This window comes from Corvus moneduloides, chromosome 25, assembly GCF_009650955.1.
Source record: "Corvus moneduloides isolate bCorMon1 chromosome 25, bCorMon1.pri, whole genome shotgun sequence".
Lineage (NCBI taxonomy): Eukaryota > Metazoa > Chordata > Aves > Passeriformes > Corvidae > Corvus > Corvus moneduloides.
Window position 1 is genome coordinate 556,753 of NC_045500.1, and position 16,956 is coordinate 573,708.

General features: G+C 54.6%; 2 protein-coding genes across 8 annotated transcripts in view; one reads left to right on the forward strand and one right to left on the reverse strand.

The window, feature by feature from the left end:
- Positions 1-16,540, forward strand: part of ARHGAP32 (Rho GTPase activating protein 32) — a 239,011-nt gene extending 222,471 nt beyond the window's left edge. For all 7 annotated transcript variants that reach the window (XM_032133853.1, XM_032133850.1, XM_032133852.1 and 4 more), the window contains 7 exons: positions 945-1,090; positions 3,975-4,176; positions 4,956-5,101; positions 6,016-6,090; positions 6,650-7,501; positions 8,138-9,006; positions 10,086-16,540. In XM_032133853.1, coding sequence (XP_031989744.1) covers positions 945-1,090; positions 3,975-4,176; positions 4,956-5,101; positions 6,016-6,090; positions 6,650-7,501; positions 8,138-9,006; positions 10,086-12,317 — 4,522 coding nt within the window. In that variant the 3' untranslated portion in view covers positions 12,318-16,540. The remainder of the gene's footprint in view (positions 1-944; positions 1,091-3,974; positions 4,177-4,955; positions 5,102-6,015; positions 6,091-6,649; positions 7,502-8,137; positions 9,007-10,085) is intronic.
- KCNJ5 (potassium inwardly rectifying channel subfamily J member 5) overlaps positions 1-16,956 on the reverse strand; it is an 84,876-nt gene that overhangs the window by 3,769 nt on the left and 64,151 nt on the right. The window lies entirely within an intron of this gene.

A 16,956-nucleotide genomic window follows, 5' to 3' on the forward strand; every position in this document is an offset into this window, starting at 1 on the left:
TTTCTCCTCTCCTGGTTAGATGAGACTGGTGTGTCTTTGATCATCCAGGAAAATTTCTACAGTGGCATCACTGATTTCCCACTGCATAAGTCTCTAGAGTCTAATTTGACAGCTTTTGGCTGCAAGAATTGAAACTTACAGAAGTGATCTTGGATAAATCTGTCCCCTAAAATCGGTTTTGAATCTGCATGATAGGGCACTTTAATGGTGTAACTTCAAAAATTTTGCTTTAAAAGCAAAAAAAGAGTATCACCCTGCCCTCTATTGTACTGACTCCTGAACTGCTGTTGTTAGCGACCTGAGAAATCCGAGTGTGCAGTTCATCGTGGAATCCCAGAAGGGTTTTGGGTTGGGAGGGACCTTAAAGCCCCTGCCATGGGCAGGGACACCTTCACCTATCCCAGATTGCTCCAAGCCCTGTCCTGGCCTTGGACACTCCCAGTTTATGCAGGTGGGCTCTTCTTTCTGGCAATTCTTCCACAAGCAGTGGAGTGATCTTGTGTTTGAGATTGCTTTGGTGGGTCCTGGGGCACTCACTCAGCAGGATCAGTTGGAGACACTCCCTGCTCCAGGGAAAATCCCCTTAGAGGCCACAGCAGGTTTGTACAACAGCACTGCCTTAAACTGTTCCAGCTGTGGAAATGAGTTAACAAAGAGCTCTTCACTGTGGGTGTTCAGTGTATTTACCTCAATTCAGACCTGTCCCACACTCCCTTTTCCTCCCAGCCCAGTGTTCCTCTTGCCCTGTGAGTAAGACTGGCACCTGGATCTGCAGTTTGGCCATAAATCCCCACAGTCAGTGATCATTTGTGAGCGTTGCTGAGATTGAACCCCAGAACTGTCCTGAAGCCTTTTCTGCCTGAGCCCCAGGCCCTGCAGCCCCACAGGTGCCCCGGCCTCAGGCAGCAGGAGCCTCTCCCCTCACGCAGTGTCCCTTTGTGCAGGTCCAAGCAGATCGAGTCCGCCTGCTTCAGCGGCACGGCCGCCTTCATGGAGGTGCGGATCCAGTCGGTGGTGGTGGAGTTCATCCTGAACCACGTGGATGTGCTCTTCAGCTCCAAGCTCAGCTCTGTCATCCGGGATGGGGCAGGTGCGTGCTCTCTGCTGCTTCACTTGGGCAGGAATGGCAGCACTTTGTGGGTCTCTGAGCCTCCTCTGGGACGCTGAAATGTTTTTATTTTAACCTAGAGGACACGTTTCTGGGTTGGGATGTCAGAACCCAGACATGACTTGGTTTTAGAAATTGCTGTCTGTACCTTTCTTAGAAGCCACAGGAGTGCAGAGATGAATGTTTGGCTTCTACTTCTATGTCCTGCCACCGTGAAATTGCAAGGAATCACTTAAATCTTTGTCCCCCCTGCTCCCTCTCCTTTTTAAAACCATCTTACTGATGCTTCTGCTTCAGTATTACTTACCAATGTCTGTCTACCCTCATCCATACCTTAGAGCACAAAGAGGAATGAACTGGTGTAATGCAGTCTCTCTGCATTCAGTAATGTTGAGGCTAAGGAACTTAAATCTTGCTCTTAAAAGGCTATTTTGACATCTCCTGTACCGGTTATTCCTTCTGCAGAGCCTGTGTGGGCTCATGAGCAGGGCTGAGCAGCCACACGGCTCAGGCTGGTGTTGCTTTAGGATGAGGAATGAACCTGGAGCACCTGGAACGTCATCCAGCCTTGCAACCTACAAATTCCCTGGAGTAACTGAGACCATGTAGCTGTTCCATCGAGAAGGAGCAGAGTTGCACCGGGAGAAAAGTTTACTCTGTGTCAGTGTGGCTGCTACAAGGTGTTCCTGCTCCTAAGCAGCATTAAGGCTGCACCATCTGCCTTGATAACCTGCCCTTGCCTGGAACATGCACAGACACTGCAATTGCCCACACCTGGGGACTGCACAGAGCTGGGTTTCCACTGTATTTGCTGCTCCCTTCTTTTAAACAAACCCTACCTCTGCTTAGGCTGGCAGAGTTGATCCAAGTCCAGCTTTTTCTCCTGCCGTAAGGCAGTTCTAAGTCCATGTGTTGCGTTCCACTGTGGCGAAACTGCGAGGAGTTGTTTTAAAAATGGATGGTCGGGAAGGAGATTAAGCCGAACAAGGCAAATGTTGTATCTGAGAACCATTTATTGGTAACAAAAAAGAGAAGGAAAAGGAGCTGCCCGAACGAAAGAGGGCTGGAAGAGACAGAAAAGAAGAAAGGAGAATGGAAAAGGACTGGGGGAGAGGAGAGAGAGGGGGCAGAGAGAAAAAGAGGGCATTACCCCCAGCGGGTCAGGGCAGTGCTGTGGGTGCCCTGGTGGGGGCCGTGCTCGCTGCCTGCCTGGGGCTGCTCCCGAGGGGCGACGGCCCCGGACACGCGGCGAGTGGGCGCTCGGACGGAGCACCAGGAGCCTGGGCAGGGTCACGGCAGGATCGGCGCGGCAGGGAAGGATGCAGGCAGCCCGGGCCAGGACATGGGGTGAAGTGGCACAGGAAGGCAGGACAGGTGCGAGGGCGAGCCAGCGAGGGCAGCAGAGCCAGAAGGCAGGCTGGGGCCAGGGCAAAGGAGCGAGCGAGCCAGCTGGCAAACACCAGCAAACAGCAGCGAGCCTCACGAGCAGCAGTGCAGTTGGTTTTTCTACCCCCTGGCCCCTCCCAAAGTCCGCCTGCTGACAGGGAACCACTGGTCTGGTCCAACCTTCCTGTGCCATCCATGGGTGGAGACCTTTCTCGACCTGACTGGAGAAGCTCCTCCACAGTGTCCTACTGCCTGCCCCATGGGAGGTGTTGCCAGGCAGAGTCCCCCCAGAGCCCAGGCTGCTTCTGGTTGCCTCCTGCACATGGCACATGTGCACCCCTCCTCCACATGCCTCTGACAGCCATAGCAAAACTGAATTGGCTCCTCGCACCATGGAAGCCAGAGGTTAGCTTGGCTGAGCAGTGCCAGCCCCAGCAGGCTGACTCTGCCAGGGGAAGGAAGATAAGCATGCCCCGAATCCCAGCCAGATGATTATCCAGGCTTAGAATGGCCCGTGTAAATTCAGCTAATTGTTTAATGACTTGGTCATTTGCATTCAGTGGCTTTGACACAGACCTGGCAGGGAGAAGGGTCAGGCTGTTGGGCAGCATATTGACCAAGTGCAGGAATTCTGCATCCCAGAATGGCTTCCTGGGAGCCTCTGGGTGTGAGCACAGCTCCTGCACCCACCTGTGAGAGGGCTGCTGCCAGACCTGTTTTGACCTGAACTTCAGCCAGGACAGTATTTACAGCTCCCACACCCCCCAGACTGTGCATCCTTCCCACAGAGCTGTGCTGCTCCAGGGCCAGCCGTGGGACTGGACCAACCAGGATGTTCTGCAGTGGCACATCTTCCCCACAGCCCCGAACTCACCTGGGAATAACCCTAGAAACACCTGTACAAGAGGCAGTGGCAGACACAGGAGAGCTGCTCCTACAACAGGCTCCCTGTAATCTCCTCTCCACTGAAGCTGTCAGCAGCAGGAGGCAGCAGCAGCAGCTACTTTGAAATTTTACACATTTGTCTCCAAAACCAGGCACAAGCTGTAAAAGGCCACGGGCAGGGCACACACCAGATTCTGTGCACCCAGGTGCACTTTGGTTTTTAGCAGCTTCAGTCACACATGGCATTTCCTGCTGCAGCAAGAAGTGGAATCTGGGAATGGCCCAGGTTTTATACAAAGGAAAACATAATTTTCTTTATGCTCTTGAATAGAGATGAAGGAAAGTATGTCACAAAGGTTTCAAGGTTTCCATCCTGCCTGCTTCCCTCTGCTTTTTTTTTTTTAATACACTAAGCCATTATTCTTTTAGTCATCAACGTATCTGTGACATTGTGACCACATTTTGTCCACGTCTTGGTGGTTGGGATAACAAAGGTTCAGAAAAACACAGCACCTCCCTAGACACACAGAGCTGAGCTTTGATCTCTGCACTGCTGTTTGCTGACTCTCCCTGTTGCCTGTGGTTTTCCTTGCAGGGCACAGCTCTTTGTCCCGGCCCAAGTCTCTGCTGGTGTCCTCCCCCTCCACGAAGCTGCTCACGCTGGAGGAGGCTCAGGCACGGACGCAGGCCCAGATCAACTCTCCCATCGTGGCAGACAGCAAGTACATCGAAGTGGGAGAAGGCCCAGCAGCTTTGCAGGGGAAGTTCCACACAGTCATAGACTTCCCATCTGAAAGGTAGAGACGGGTTTCCTTTCCAGCATGTGTCATACCTGTGTTATTTTGAATATGGCAAGAATTTGCTTATATTGACTTGAGACTTGTTAAATATGTAAAGCATTGGAGCCAGTTTTCCACCTGCTGTGGACTCTGGGAGGATTTAGCTCACATCAGTGGTGTGGTGGACTTGGTTTAGCCAAATAATTTGTGCTCTACTCCCTTGTTTTCAGCAGGGGTATCATTAAATGTATAAATCCCTGTTGTCTGTGATGCAGAGATGCCTGGACCAGTCACACACAGAAATGTAAACAGGGTGAACACCTGCAGATGCTGGGGTTTTCCAGATCTCAGGACTAAGTGCCTGTCACAGATCCAGGTTCGCTTGAAGTGGAGCAGTTGGACAGGCTTGAGGACACTAGAAATTAAATATGGCAGTGGAGGAGACAAAGGTGGTTTTACAGCAGGAGTGAGAGATGCTTTCGAACACCTTTATGGCTGTCCAGCTTCCCAGAGAGCTGGGGCTTCTTCCATAAAATCCATCCCTTGGCTGCTGGACTGGACAAGGAGGAGCCTTTCCTCACCTGCACTGCAGCTGCTTTGCAGAGGCTGGGGGAATTCACCTAGCAAGACTTTAGGGCTGAGCCGGAAGAATGAAAACATCCTCGGCTATGGAAAAGAGGGAGTTTCCAAGCAGAAACCAGGAGTTTCTGAGCAGAAAGCAGAGAGTGCTGATGACAAGCAGCCAGGATTGAGCTGCAGCTCCCCCTCCATCTATGTGTTCCATTTTCTCTCCCCAGGAAAAGGCCTCCCAGCAAGATGAAGAAGTCTCCAGTGGGGAGCTGGCGTTCCTTCTTCAACCTGGGAAAATCCTCCTCCGTGTCCAAGCGCAAACTGCAGCGCAACCCCAGCGAGCCCTCGGAAATGAAAGCCATAGCCCTGGCAGGTGAGGCCCCCTTCCAAAACCCGGGCATTTCAGCAGTGCAGAGGGATGTTTGCAGCGGGCTTTTATCTCCTTCTAGCGTCCAAGCCGTGCACGACACCTCCAGCAGCTGCTCTTTCCCGATGGATCTCGGGCAGCTCTGGAGCCTGCCAGGGCTTGCACCTCCGTGCTTTGCTTGGAGCAGCTTTGGAAAGACAAGATGTGGGTGCTGCTGTAATAAATCACAGGATAATTCCTTCTGACACTCTCATTATGAAATGAGAATGCAGTTCTGGTTCCCCTTGCTGCTGTCAGAAGATGAAACAAGGGAAAGGCACCTTCCCACAAACATTCCCTCCGAAAGCTGGACCAGAGTACCCAGAGAAGGCAGCCAACAAGCCTTTGTAGCCACAGCCAGGATATGTACGTGGAATTCTCAGCCTTTTCCATATATAATTTTCTGTCTCTTTCCAAACTAAAAAATACCAACGTGTTTTTGCAGTAGAACACACCACAAATCCCAAAATGTGGGCCTGTGAGAACTTTTATCCCCTCATCTCCCAGGTCCCTCTTTAAATTCTTACCCTCACAGTCCTCGCACACTCTATGATGCCCTTTGGGACTGTCTCCTCAGAGACTGAAATTGTACTTGTTTAGTGCCCATAAACCAGGGTGTGTAAATGTTCCTTCCTTCCCCCTTTTTGCGGGGTTTTGCTTGTGGGGATTTGTTTCCCAACCTGTCACCTGCAGCAGTCACCATTTGGGTCAGTTATGGTTTCCAGGTAAAATGAGAATCAGAAACCCACCCTCAAAACAAAATTACCCTCAAGACAGTGATGTTGGTGCTAGAAACGCATTTATGTTTTTCCTGCCACCGTTACCCAGCTAAATGTAACTGATCCTAACTGATCCTTTCCCTGTGTGGTTCCTTCCCTCAGGAGGACGAGGAGACAGCGGGACGCTCCGCTCGGCCAAGAGCGAGGAGTCCCTCACCTCCCTACATGCTGTGGATGGTAAGGCAGAATCCTACCTGCACTTCCAGGAAATGGGCATTAAGGGAGGCACTTGGTCATCTCTGGCTGCAGATATTAAACAGGGCAGGTTTTCCACCCTTTCAGGGAAGCTGAACTTGCTAACTGATGAAGCAGCTTTCTGCTCCCAGCACAGATGGGTCTCACAGAAATGCTCCTCATGGCTTCTCCTGCTTTGAAGATTAAAAAAAGCAAACCTCTTGCTCTGGTGTAGCTGGCACTGCTTATGTTCATTCCTTGGCACCTCCCCTCGCTATTTAAAGGTTGATAGGACAGTACTGTGAAGGAAAGTCATCTCTGAGAAAGGGCTTCAGCACATTTAAACTGTCTTTGCCTGTGCACACAGCTTAGTTTCAGATTAAGTCATGCAAAAGAGTTTAAGCAAATGTAATACGCAGTTACTGCCAACGATGTTACTTTGTGTGCAGAGATCACCAGGGAACCTCTTGCTGCCTTAGGACTGTTCTGACCCCTGCCCACAGGGCCTGGCCTCCTGGACAGGAGGTGCTGTCACTAACCCATGTGTGTCTCCTCGTTCCAGGTGAATCCAAACTGTTCCGGCCCCGAAGGCCCAGGTCCAGCAGTGATGCCCTGTCTGCCTCCTTCAACGGGGAGCTCCTGGGGAACATGAACCGCTGCAACTCCTATGACAACCTCCCCCACGACGACAGCGACGGGGACGAGGGGCTCATCCACGTCCCTGCCCTCATCTCTCCCCGCTCCTCGGAGGACGTGGACCTGAGCCCACCGGACATCGGTGTCGCCAGCCTGGACTTTGACCCCATGTCCTTCCAGTGCAGCCCCCCCCAGGCGGAGTCCGAGTGCCTGGACAGCAGCACCTCACTGCTGGAGTCTGTCGACATCAATAAGGAGAAGCCAAGCCTGCTCAAGAAGGATTTAGAATCAGGCAGCCAGTCCCAGACCCCGGGCAGTGCCACGAGCTCTGAGCCAGTGTCCCCTTTCCAGGAGAAGATGAGTCCCTTCTTTACGCTGGACCTGAGCCCCACGGAAGAGCAGGCCTGCAAACCCCTCAGCTTCTCACCCAAGACAGCCCGAAAGCCCATCAAATCTCCACCACTGACCACAGAACCCACCTCCTTTGTGCTGCCCAGCCGTGTGCCAGAGGCCCTGGGAGGAGTGCCCACCACATCCAGGAACTCCTCTGCTTCCAGCTGGAGCAAAGGGATTGGCATCACTGAGATCACAAACAGGTCCCCAACCCAGATGTCCTTGCCCCTGAAAAACAGTGAAACAGGAGCAGGGGAAGGAGCCCACCAAGAGCTGCAGCATCCCCAGCTAGTGGCTGCTTGCAAAGCAGAGTTGCCAGAAGAAGGGGAGAGAGCCATGCCAAGCAGTCAGAATAAGACTGTACCCGGTGGACACACACAGCCAGGTACAGTGCATTTTCCTCCATTCTTTCTTTAAGTTCCAAAGGGGAGCTGCTCTCAGAACCGTCCTCCTCTGCGTGCCTTTAGGAGAGGGGATTGCCCATCATTTCTGGTCACGAGTGTCTTGCAGGGCTGTGCAGATCAGTAAGGTCTTAACCTCTGCCTTCTCCCTACATCACATAAATCTCAGATAATTTCCATAATGCTTTATAGTCCGCTTTTTTTTTTCCCATCCTGTCATGCGTGAAAATCTCTAGCATGTCCTTCTCAATCATTTCAGCCAGTAGACCATCTAAGACTTTCCTTTTTTAAATTAAAAATCTGCCAACACTCGAAGAAGGGACCTTTCCGCCTAAAACCTTATGATCAAAATTGTGTAAGGGTATCTTATTCTCTGCTACCTCCTTCCTACCTCTCTAGAAATGCAAGAGGATTTAGACAATCTCTTGGGTTTTTTCCTCTTTGTGATGAACTGCTGTGCTGTCAAGCAGCGTTTGCCTGTGAGACACAAGTGTTTCACATCAGAAGGAACTTCCACTGTGAAAGTGTGGAGAGCATCTATTTTTTTATAATAGTCTTAAGGTCACTCTCCTTATTGGGTAACATAAAATCACTCTCTCTCTCAATTTTCCCCCCATTAGGAGCAGTTGCCCTCGACTCCCCCCAGGATCCTGTTCCCGTCAGTTCTGTGTCTCTTATCCCTCCTCCTCCTCCGAAAAACGCAGCGCGCATGCTGGCCCTAGCGTTAGCCGAGTCCGCACAGCAAGCATCCGCCCAGTCCCACAAAAGGCCAGGAGATGCTCATGCTGAAAGCACAAATTATGGAGAGGCTGAAGCTGGCACAGCTCTAGAAAAGCTCCATCTTTCTGCGGGTGCTCCCGACAAGCTCCACCTGTTCACTGCTCTGCCCGAGAACCGCCTGCACTTCCAGCCCGGGGCACCTTTAGAGCAGGACGGCCAAGGCACGGCCGGGGAGCAGAACCACCCTCCCGGCGCACCTGGAGGCCAGGAGCCCCCGCCTCTCCACGCGGGCGTGCCCGGGGACACGCCTGGCAGCAGGGATGCGGAGCAGGAGCAGTGCAGCTTCCACCCCGGCAGAGCGGGGGACAAGGAGCCTTTCCCGGCCCACGGCGGGGACTGGGAGCCCGCGGCCCCGCACGGCCCGGGGGCGCTGCCCGAGCGGGAGCCGCCTGCCGCGGAGCTGGCTGTGGAGCAGCCCCACCTGCGCACGGGCCTGCTTGGGGACAAGCTGCACGCTCCCTGCACGGCCGAGGACAAGCTGCAGTCTCCATCCGTGGCTCCTGCCGGGGACAAGGGCGCCCCGGCCGTGGTGCCGTACCTGAGCACCCTCCCCAGCACGGCCGCTGAGCCCCACGCCCCGCCCGGGGCTGCTCCCCCGGCGGATGTCACCGTCCCGCCCGCGCCGCGCGCGGCCCCGGCACAGAGACAGGAGCACCAGGCAGCCGTGGGACAGGTGCCAGCGGCCAAAGCACCCAGCGGCTCCGGGCAGGTACGTGCTGCTCCCTGCACAGCTCCTCTGGAGTGCTGAGCACTGGGAAAGTCGGTCCAAATCCAAATGGCAACGGGGGGATTCGCAGGACAGCAGGAGTGGTGTGGGTATAACACAGCCTTGCGGGAAATCCTGTGCTGCTTTCTCAAGGGAACATCCCAGTATACCCACTCTCCTTGGTTTTAAGGAAAAAAGTATCTGCAGAGGCAGCTGACAGAGGGAATGATGGTTCAGAGTGCTCAGAAACAAGAATTCTTGGATCCTCTGACAAGGTCCTCTTCCAGCATCCTGATTAGGGTCTTGTCCAGTCAGTGACAGGATGAGAAGAACAGTCTTAACCTGCGCCGAGGGGGGTTTGGGTTGGACAATAGGAAAAATTTCTTCACAGAAAGGGTGGTTAGGTGCTGGAAGGGGCTGCCCAGGGAACTGGTGGAGTCCCCGTCCCTGGAAGTGTCCAAGGAACAACTGGACATGGCATTCAGTGCTCTGGGCTGGTGACAAGGTGGGGATCAGTCTCAGGTTGGACTCGACGGTCTCAGAGGTCTTTTCCAACCTAAATGATTCTGTTACTGGGTTAAACAAAGCAGGTCAGATTCCTTGTGCAGGATTGAAACATGGAAGTGTTCTGTCAGAAATCCAAACCCCCCAGCCCATGCCTGGCTGCAGCCCATCCTAAGCCCCGCAGCCACATTTAAGGCAGGAATTTCTGCTCTATTGCACTCCTTGATGTGCTCACCAGGGCCCTGAGCAGGTTAAATCCAGGAATGTTTTCATTAACATCATACATTTAAAAGCAGACCACAACAAAACACTGAGGGCACTGTGTGAAGAGACAGCCACCTCCTCCCCTTCCTCTGGTTTGGCATTTGCAGAACACAGCAGTTGCGATGGATCCCCAAATCTGCCAGTGGCACCATGCTGAGAGAGGGAGCTTACACATCTGTCCTTGCCCAGCAAACAAACCAGGCACAGACAGGCTGTAATGGAGCTGACCCACATGAGTGTCTGGGATGTTCTAACTACACAACGGCAGGGGAAAAGCCGCTTGTCCCTAACTTTGGCTGCTTTCTTCCCTGCAGGTGTGGAGCACTGCTGCACCTGAGAAGCCTCCAGAGCCCGTGCCTGGCTTTGTCTCCGAGAGCAGTTCCAGCACCCGTGGCTCCTCTTCTGTGCCCGCAGGCCACCAGAGCCAGTTGGAAAAGCCTCGGGAGAGCACGAGGGCTCCCCCGCTGCACCTGCGCTCTGAGTCCGTCCCTGCGCCCTCCTCCTACAGCTTCACCCCGCCTGTGCCGCCCGTGAGGACGCTGGAGAGCAAGATCGCCGCAGCCATGCACTCCAACAACACGGACACCATCAACAACTCCAACTACCACTCCTTCCTGGCCTCCTCCATGCTGGCATCCTCCGTGGAGGAGGCGCTGCTGCCACCGCCGCCGCCACCCAAGCACGCGTCCCTGCAGCCGGTGTACGTGCCGCACCCCAAGCCGGAGAGCCTCCCTGAGCCCGTGGGGCCCGACGGCTACCTGCACGCCAAGCACCAGTACCGGCCTGAGAGCGTCCCTGCCCACAGCTACCACGGCAAGGCCGAGCAGCACCAGCCCTACCCGCCCCGCCCGGAGCCGCCCGTTGCTGCGGGCGCGCGCTACGGCTCCTACGGCACGCAGGGCAAGGGCTCTGCCGCGGGCCTGCACCCCAAGCCCCGCGGCCGCACCGACTTCGTGTCGTCCGTGAGCCCCACGGGCCTGCGGGGTGCCGGCTACGCCGAGGAGGCCCCCCCGTACCCCACCATCCGCAGGGTGCAGTCGCTGCACGTGCCCAGCCCGGCCGCCGCCGCCGCCATCCGCTCTGTACCCATCTCCCGCACGGAGGTGCCTCCGGACGACGAGCCCGTGTACTGCCCGCGGCCCCTCTACCAGTACAAGCCATATCAGCCCCACTCCGACTACCACGTCACGCAGCTCCAGCCTTACTTCGAGAACGGGCGGGTCCATTATCGCTACAGTCCCTACTCCAGCTCCTCCAGCTCCCCCTACTACACCGCGGCCGACGGGAGCTTCTACGACCTGGATCCCTACAGCACTGTGCGGGTGCGGCCCTTCCACGGCCTGCCCGGCCGCGAGTTCGGCCCCTACGCGTCCCGGCTGCAGGGCAAGGGGCTGTACCGCTACCCCAGCCTGGCTGCCTACCCCCGGGCAGGGCTCATCAACCACCTGGGCAAGGAGCACAGCTTCGTGAGCAGGGATGTGCCCCCCGCCCCGGACATCAAGCACATGTACATGTCCTGGGACTTGGAGGACATGGAGAAGTACCGCATGCAGTCCATCCGCCGCGAGAGCCGCACGCGCCAGAAGGTCAAAGGGCCCCTCATGTCCCAGTACGACAACGTGGCCCCGCTGCTGCCAGACGAGCTGGGGGGCCTGGACTCCGTCCACCTGCGCAGCAAATCGGATCCCGGCAAGAGCGGGCTGCTCACGGTGGCCGAAGGGAAGGAGGGCAGGTACCCGGCCAAGGCGGCCACGCCCGAGGGGGATGAGCGTTACTACGGGCAGCACGCAGAGCCCGAGCTGGACAGAGTCCACTACCACGGCGGGGGCTACGGGAACGGGCAGCCCGAGAAGCCATCCCTGCCCCAGAAGCAGAGCAGCATCCGGAACAGGAAGATGCACGAGCCGGGCGGCAGCAGCAGCGAGCACAGGACGCATTTGCAGCAGGAAGCGAGCCATAGGCAGCCTTCCGAACCCAAAAACGGGCCCCCCTACTCCGAGTACAGGCCTAAGGGTGGGCCAGAGCCGTCCGAGCCCATGGGCTACCAGCACTCGGGCAGCAAGTACATCCCGGCCGGCCAGGAGACCCTGAGGCTGAACCACAAGGAGGGGAGGCTGGCAGAGGACAGGCCAGACCTGGAGAGGCCCCGAGGCAGAGCATCCATGGAGAAGCACTCCAGAGACTGCTACAAGGAGGAGGAACACGCTGCCCCTTCCGTGGCGCCGCCGCCCAAGCCCGAGCGGAGCCACAGCCTCCGGATGCAGCACCCTGAGCCCATGGAGAGGGACTCTGCCCTGCTGTACCCCTACCAAACCTTGGGCAAGCGCCAAAGCACGATGACTGTGGTGTCCCAGTACGATAATCTGGAGGATTACCATACCCTGCCTCAGCACCAAAGAGGGGGCTATGCTGGAGCAGGGGGCTTCGTGCCCCCCGGCTTCCCCCACGTGCACAGCAGAACTTACGCCACGGCGCTGGGGCAGGGAGCCTTCCTGCCCACAGAGCTGTGTCTGCAGAGGCCCGAGACAGAGGTGCACGTCGAGTGAGCTGGGGAGGACGAGGGATAGAGTCTAAGCAGCCTCTGCTGGACAGTGGACTGTTTTATTTTTTCAGTGATGGAAAAAAACCCCCTGACCCTGCCCCGGTGAGCAAAGCAAACCCCCCTCAGCCCCCCCCGGCCCCCACTCACTGTTTTTACGTAGTAGAGCTATAGATTTTCATGTAGTTTTGAGCCACCTGGGAGGACAGGGCAGGCTGTTGGCACACAGGTGTTGCCAGAGGCCGGGCAGGGCTGACACAGAAGCTGTTGGGGCAGGGAGGGAAGGAGTTTTCCCTTCCCAGACGTGACACTGGCTGCTCCTCCCCACGCCCACGGTCCCATGCACGATGGGCTGTGCATGATGGACTCTGCCTGCAGCTCTCTCCTGCTGCAAACTGCCTGTCCCAGGCTGGCTCCCGGGAAGGGGGCTCCCTGCCACGCTGTGGAGGAGCCACTGCTCCTTGGAGTTACACAGCAAGAGTGGGGCTGGGGGAAAGGCTCCCCAGGGATCCTCTCCTGGGTTCATGCTGAGGCCCTGCCTCTCCCGTGGGCATGGTGCACCCACTGCAGCTGCTCCGAGGTGGGTGGGGGCCTGTTTTGACTTCAAACCTGTGGAATAGGCTCCGAAGCCAGCTCACAACACGTCTCACTTGTTACATTTCTTGCTTAACAAGCTGCTTCTGCCTACAAGGAGTCCAGTTCCTTCACGTTTCTCTATTGTAAGCAGAGGCCAGCTGCGGGAGCCACGTAGGGCAGGTTTGCATTTCTCACACCAAAAGAAATAAAACACAAAACTACACCAAACCCTACCCCCAGAACAGCACACCCATTCCATGCCAGTTCTTCCTCTTTGCTGCAAGGCTCTCCGTGGCCTAGATGAGCTCATTCCATCCTGTGGCTGGCCAGACTGTGTCATCTCACTGCAAACAATACTAGAACAAGAGATTTTTAAAAAGTCTATAGCATTATGTAAATCAGAGCCCACCTTGCCAGCTGTGTGTGACAAGTTGTCTGCATGAGCAGCTGCCCTGGGCCAGGTCCTGCAGCAATTCCATCAGGGAATGCTCCTACTGAGCTTAAGCTGGAGTTCTCCAGGCTCTCTGCAGCCTCTGCATTCCATGTTGGGCAGAGATCCCTGTGGAGTTGTGGCACACAGGGAGCAGTGCTGTGCCCAGATGCAGCTCCCCCAGTACTCAGTGAGTAGGGACAGAAGGCCAGTGCACTCTAAAATACACCAAATATGGTGTCCAAGCTGTTGAAAAGCTCTGATATTGTAAAAACAGCCTGGCAGCTCCTCATGCTGCCTCTCAGATTTCCCAGGACTCACACCCCCTGTACAAATAAAGCACATCCATCCCATTAGGCAGGGCTTGCAAGCAATACTTGAGATTTAGAAGTTTTTAAATGTTTGCTGATAAATTCCAGGGCCATTCCTGTTCTGTGTGGTTGAAGAACTTCTCTACCTGTTTCAAATCTCTAATGTTTTATGAAAAAACCTGGAAGTCCTGCACTTAGCACACAGCTGCTTAGGTGGGGTTTTTTTGAACAAAAAAGTTTCATGGCTATTTTGGGACTTTTAAATCCTAAGGAAAACCTGCTTCTAGTTGCTGACTAGTCTGTAGCTGTTTGCTTCTTTTAACCTTGGAGCCTTGTCTGGGGCTGTTTCAGTAACTACCTTCTGGTTCTGTTTTATTGTGCAATGCTGGTGTTTTAAGCATTTTGTTTAGAAGAGTTCTCACATGTTACAGAACGAAATCTGGCAGTAGGAAAGAAGGAAGAAAAAAAAAAAAGAGAAAAAAGCAGCACTGTGATCCAGGTTACCACAATCTCCTCATGAGGAATTCCCAGGTAGAGGGGTTGGGGTTTTTGGTGAGGGAATGCTTTTTGTAATGTTTTCTTTTAAGGAAAACAGACAGAACTACACACAGAGGGGCCACTGGGTGAGCCAGGCTGTCTCCACTGGCAGTAGCTCCCAGGAAAGGCTGAGCTGCCCCGGTTCCTTGGGAGCCAGGCTGGATTATCTGTGCTCTCAGCAGAGCTGTGTTGTACCAGGACCAGCCTCAGCCCCTGGATACCTGCCAGGTCTCCAGTTGAAGCAGGGACAAGTGTTTGGTTCAGGCTGTTTGGGATTCAGGCTATTTGGGATTCAGGTAGTGAGAGCTGCAGGTCCCACCTCTCTCTCTGTGAAAGCCTTAACTCCCCCCGTGCCCCGCAGCCTCTCCCTCCCTCCGCCTGGGCCTTACATCAGCTAGGACTATCCTGCCACTACAAGGAGCTGCTCCCAGCTCCCACTATTTGTAAACGCCTCTGGATTTTCCTGCTCGAAGCCACTGTCTCCCTGTAGAGCCCGAGTGCCATCCCTGGGCAGCCCCTGCTCCTCAGTGCCGTGCTGCTCCCGCCCGAACCGGGCTCTCCCTGCGTTGTGTGAAGTGCCGGGTGCGAAGCACCCGCTCATCCCATCGGAAACAAACCTTTCCCAAAGGGCTCCTGGAAGTGCTCACTTGTACCCTAACCCAGAGGGCTGCTGCAAACAGCCTTTTGGGAACGAGAGGAAGAAGACAGACAGCAGTGACTCCCCGCCATCTCCCCCTAGGCACGCAGCCCCAGCCAGGTTTGCTCCAAGGGTGGAAGCTCTCCAAGAACCCAAACTCGTGTCCAGCACTACTGAGCCACAGTACAGAATTCAGAAAGGTGAAGGCACCAGCTTTTCCCAGATAACATAGACCAACACCTTTTGTTGTTGCTTCTGCCCACGGCTTCAGCATCCCGCACGATCCCGCCCTGCCAAGCCATACAGTGAACTATGCAGTCCTGCTCCTGCTCTGGGCTCAGTCTGCTGGTCCTACAGAGAGTTCTACATCCTCATTAATCCCAAAATTCATAGGTGAGGTTGGAAAGGGTGCATCAGAGCAAGGCGGGGAGGTGACACCAGGAGTCTGGGGTGGGTGAGGTGGAGGAAGGTGACAGCCCAGTCCTGTGTCCCAGCAGAGGAGTGGAGAGCAGGGGGACAGCAGCACAGCAGATAATTCTCTAATCCAAGTGCAGTTGTGCTCGGGCTCAGTAATTCCTTGCCTAACCACGTCCCCACGAGGTGACAGCAGCTCTGTTCCTCAGCAGTTCCCTCACATGGGCGCTGTCTGCATCTTCAGCTGCCACTCCCTCCGTTTCCAGACGAGGGTCTCCCAGTGCACGCAGGAATGGGGGTCCAGGAGTGTGCTCCAGCTCTGGATTTTCACCTCTGCTTTGGAGTAGGACGTGAACCCCAGGAGACCTTCCTTGGGAAGGGGAGTGCAGTCAGTGGGTGAGTAATGAGGACTTGGCCCCTATGAAGTCTTATGTAAAGCATTAATTTCTGACTTTTGCAGAGTCTTATCAGGTGATATCTATATGCATCTCTGAGAACACCCCCACAACTTTGTGCCTCTGTCTTTGCAGTGATCCCCCTGCCCTGCTCATCACTGGGGGGATTAGTAAGGATTGCACAGTGGTAGTAAGTTGCTACACAAAACCAAAACCGACTTGAAAACGTCCTGTTCCTCTTCGAGCCCAGAAGGGACAGAACCTCAAGTGTGCTCTGCCATCCCCCAGGCTGGTGACAGGGCATTGACTCGAGTGACGTGTTAAATGTCAGGAAATCTGGGTGAGAAGTTGTTTTCCTTCCTTTCGTTGCGGCGGCTTAGGCATGTTCCTGTTTTCCCAGCGCCCCGGGTCCCGGTGTGAAAGGCATGGTGTGGTGTGAGCAAACAGCACCATTCCTCCTGTGTGCAGAGTCCTGCCTCGTCCAGCTGGGGGGAGGGAGGGGGGGAGAAAAGGGTTGTTGTTTTGCCGTTCATTTTCCTGCTGTAGAAGACTTGATTTTTCTTTCCCTGAGCCGCATGAAAGAAACATCCCAGAGAGTCTTGGGTTACCTTTGGAGTTCCCTTCACTTTAATTTATAGAGTGTCTTTTTTTGTGAACTGGTGTAAAATGTATATGCCGACAAGCTCATGTATTTTTATGTAAATATTTTTTGTGGTTTCCCCACTTGCCCTTCTCTGTAAATATTTAGAATTCTCATATTCTTCTCACCTTGTATGATGCAGATGTGGTTTTGTTTCTGTTTTTTATTTGTACTGTAATGCAACAATCCAGACTGAGGTGTCTTGTGGTATTAAACAAAAGCAACAGTCCCACTGAGCTCACACTCAGATGTGCAACTTGACAGCATTAATCAAGCCAGGTTAAAAACTACTCTGCTGTGCCTGTGTGTATTTTTTCCTCTGCCTTGTTAATTAACAGTGTAGTTAAAAAAACAAAACAGGGAGAGCCAGCCTGGGGCCGTGCTTTGGAGGGAGGGATGCTGGCAGGCAGCTAAGGATGAAGGAGGTGACTTTGAGTTCTGTGCCAAGGCTTGGGCTTATCTGTGCCACTCCACTTGTGCCCATTGCTGCTTCCTAACAATAAATAAACCTGCCTGGGCTGTGTGAGTGTCCCTTTCCTCTCACCCAGCAGGACAGCATGAGCAGAAACAGCCTGGCCCTGGCACAGAAAGCACAGGGTAGATGAAGTCAGGACAAACAGATGGCACAGGCCACCTCTGAGCTGGCCGGGAGGGATTCTGGGCACCACAGTAATACTGCTCGTAGTTAATAGCAAAAAGATATTAA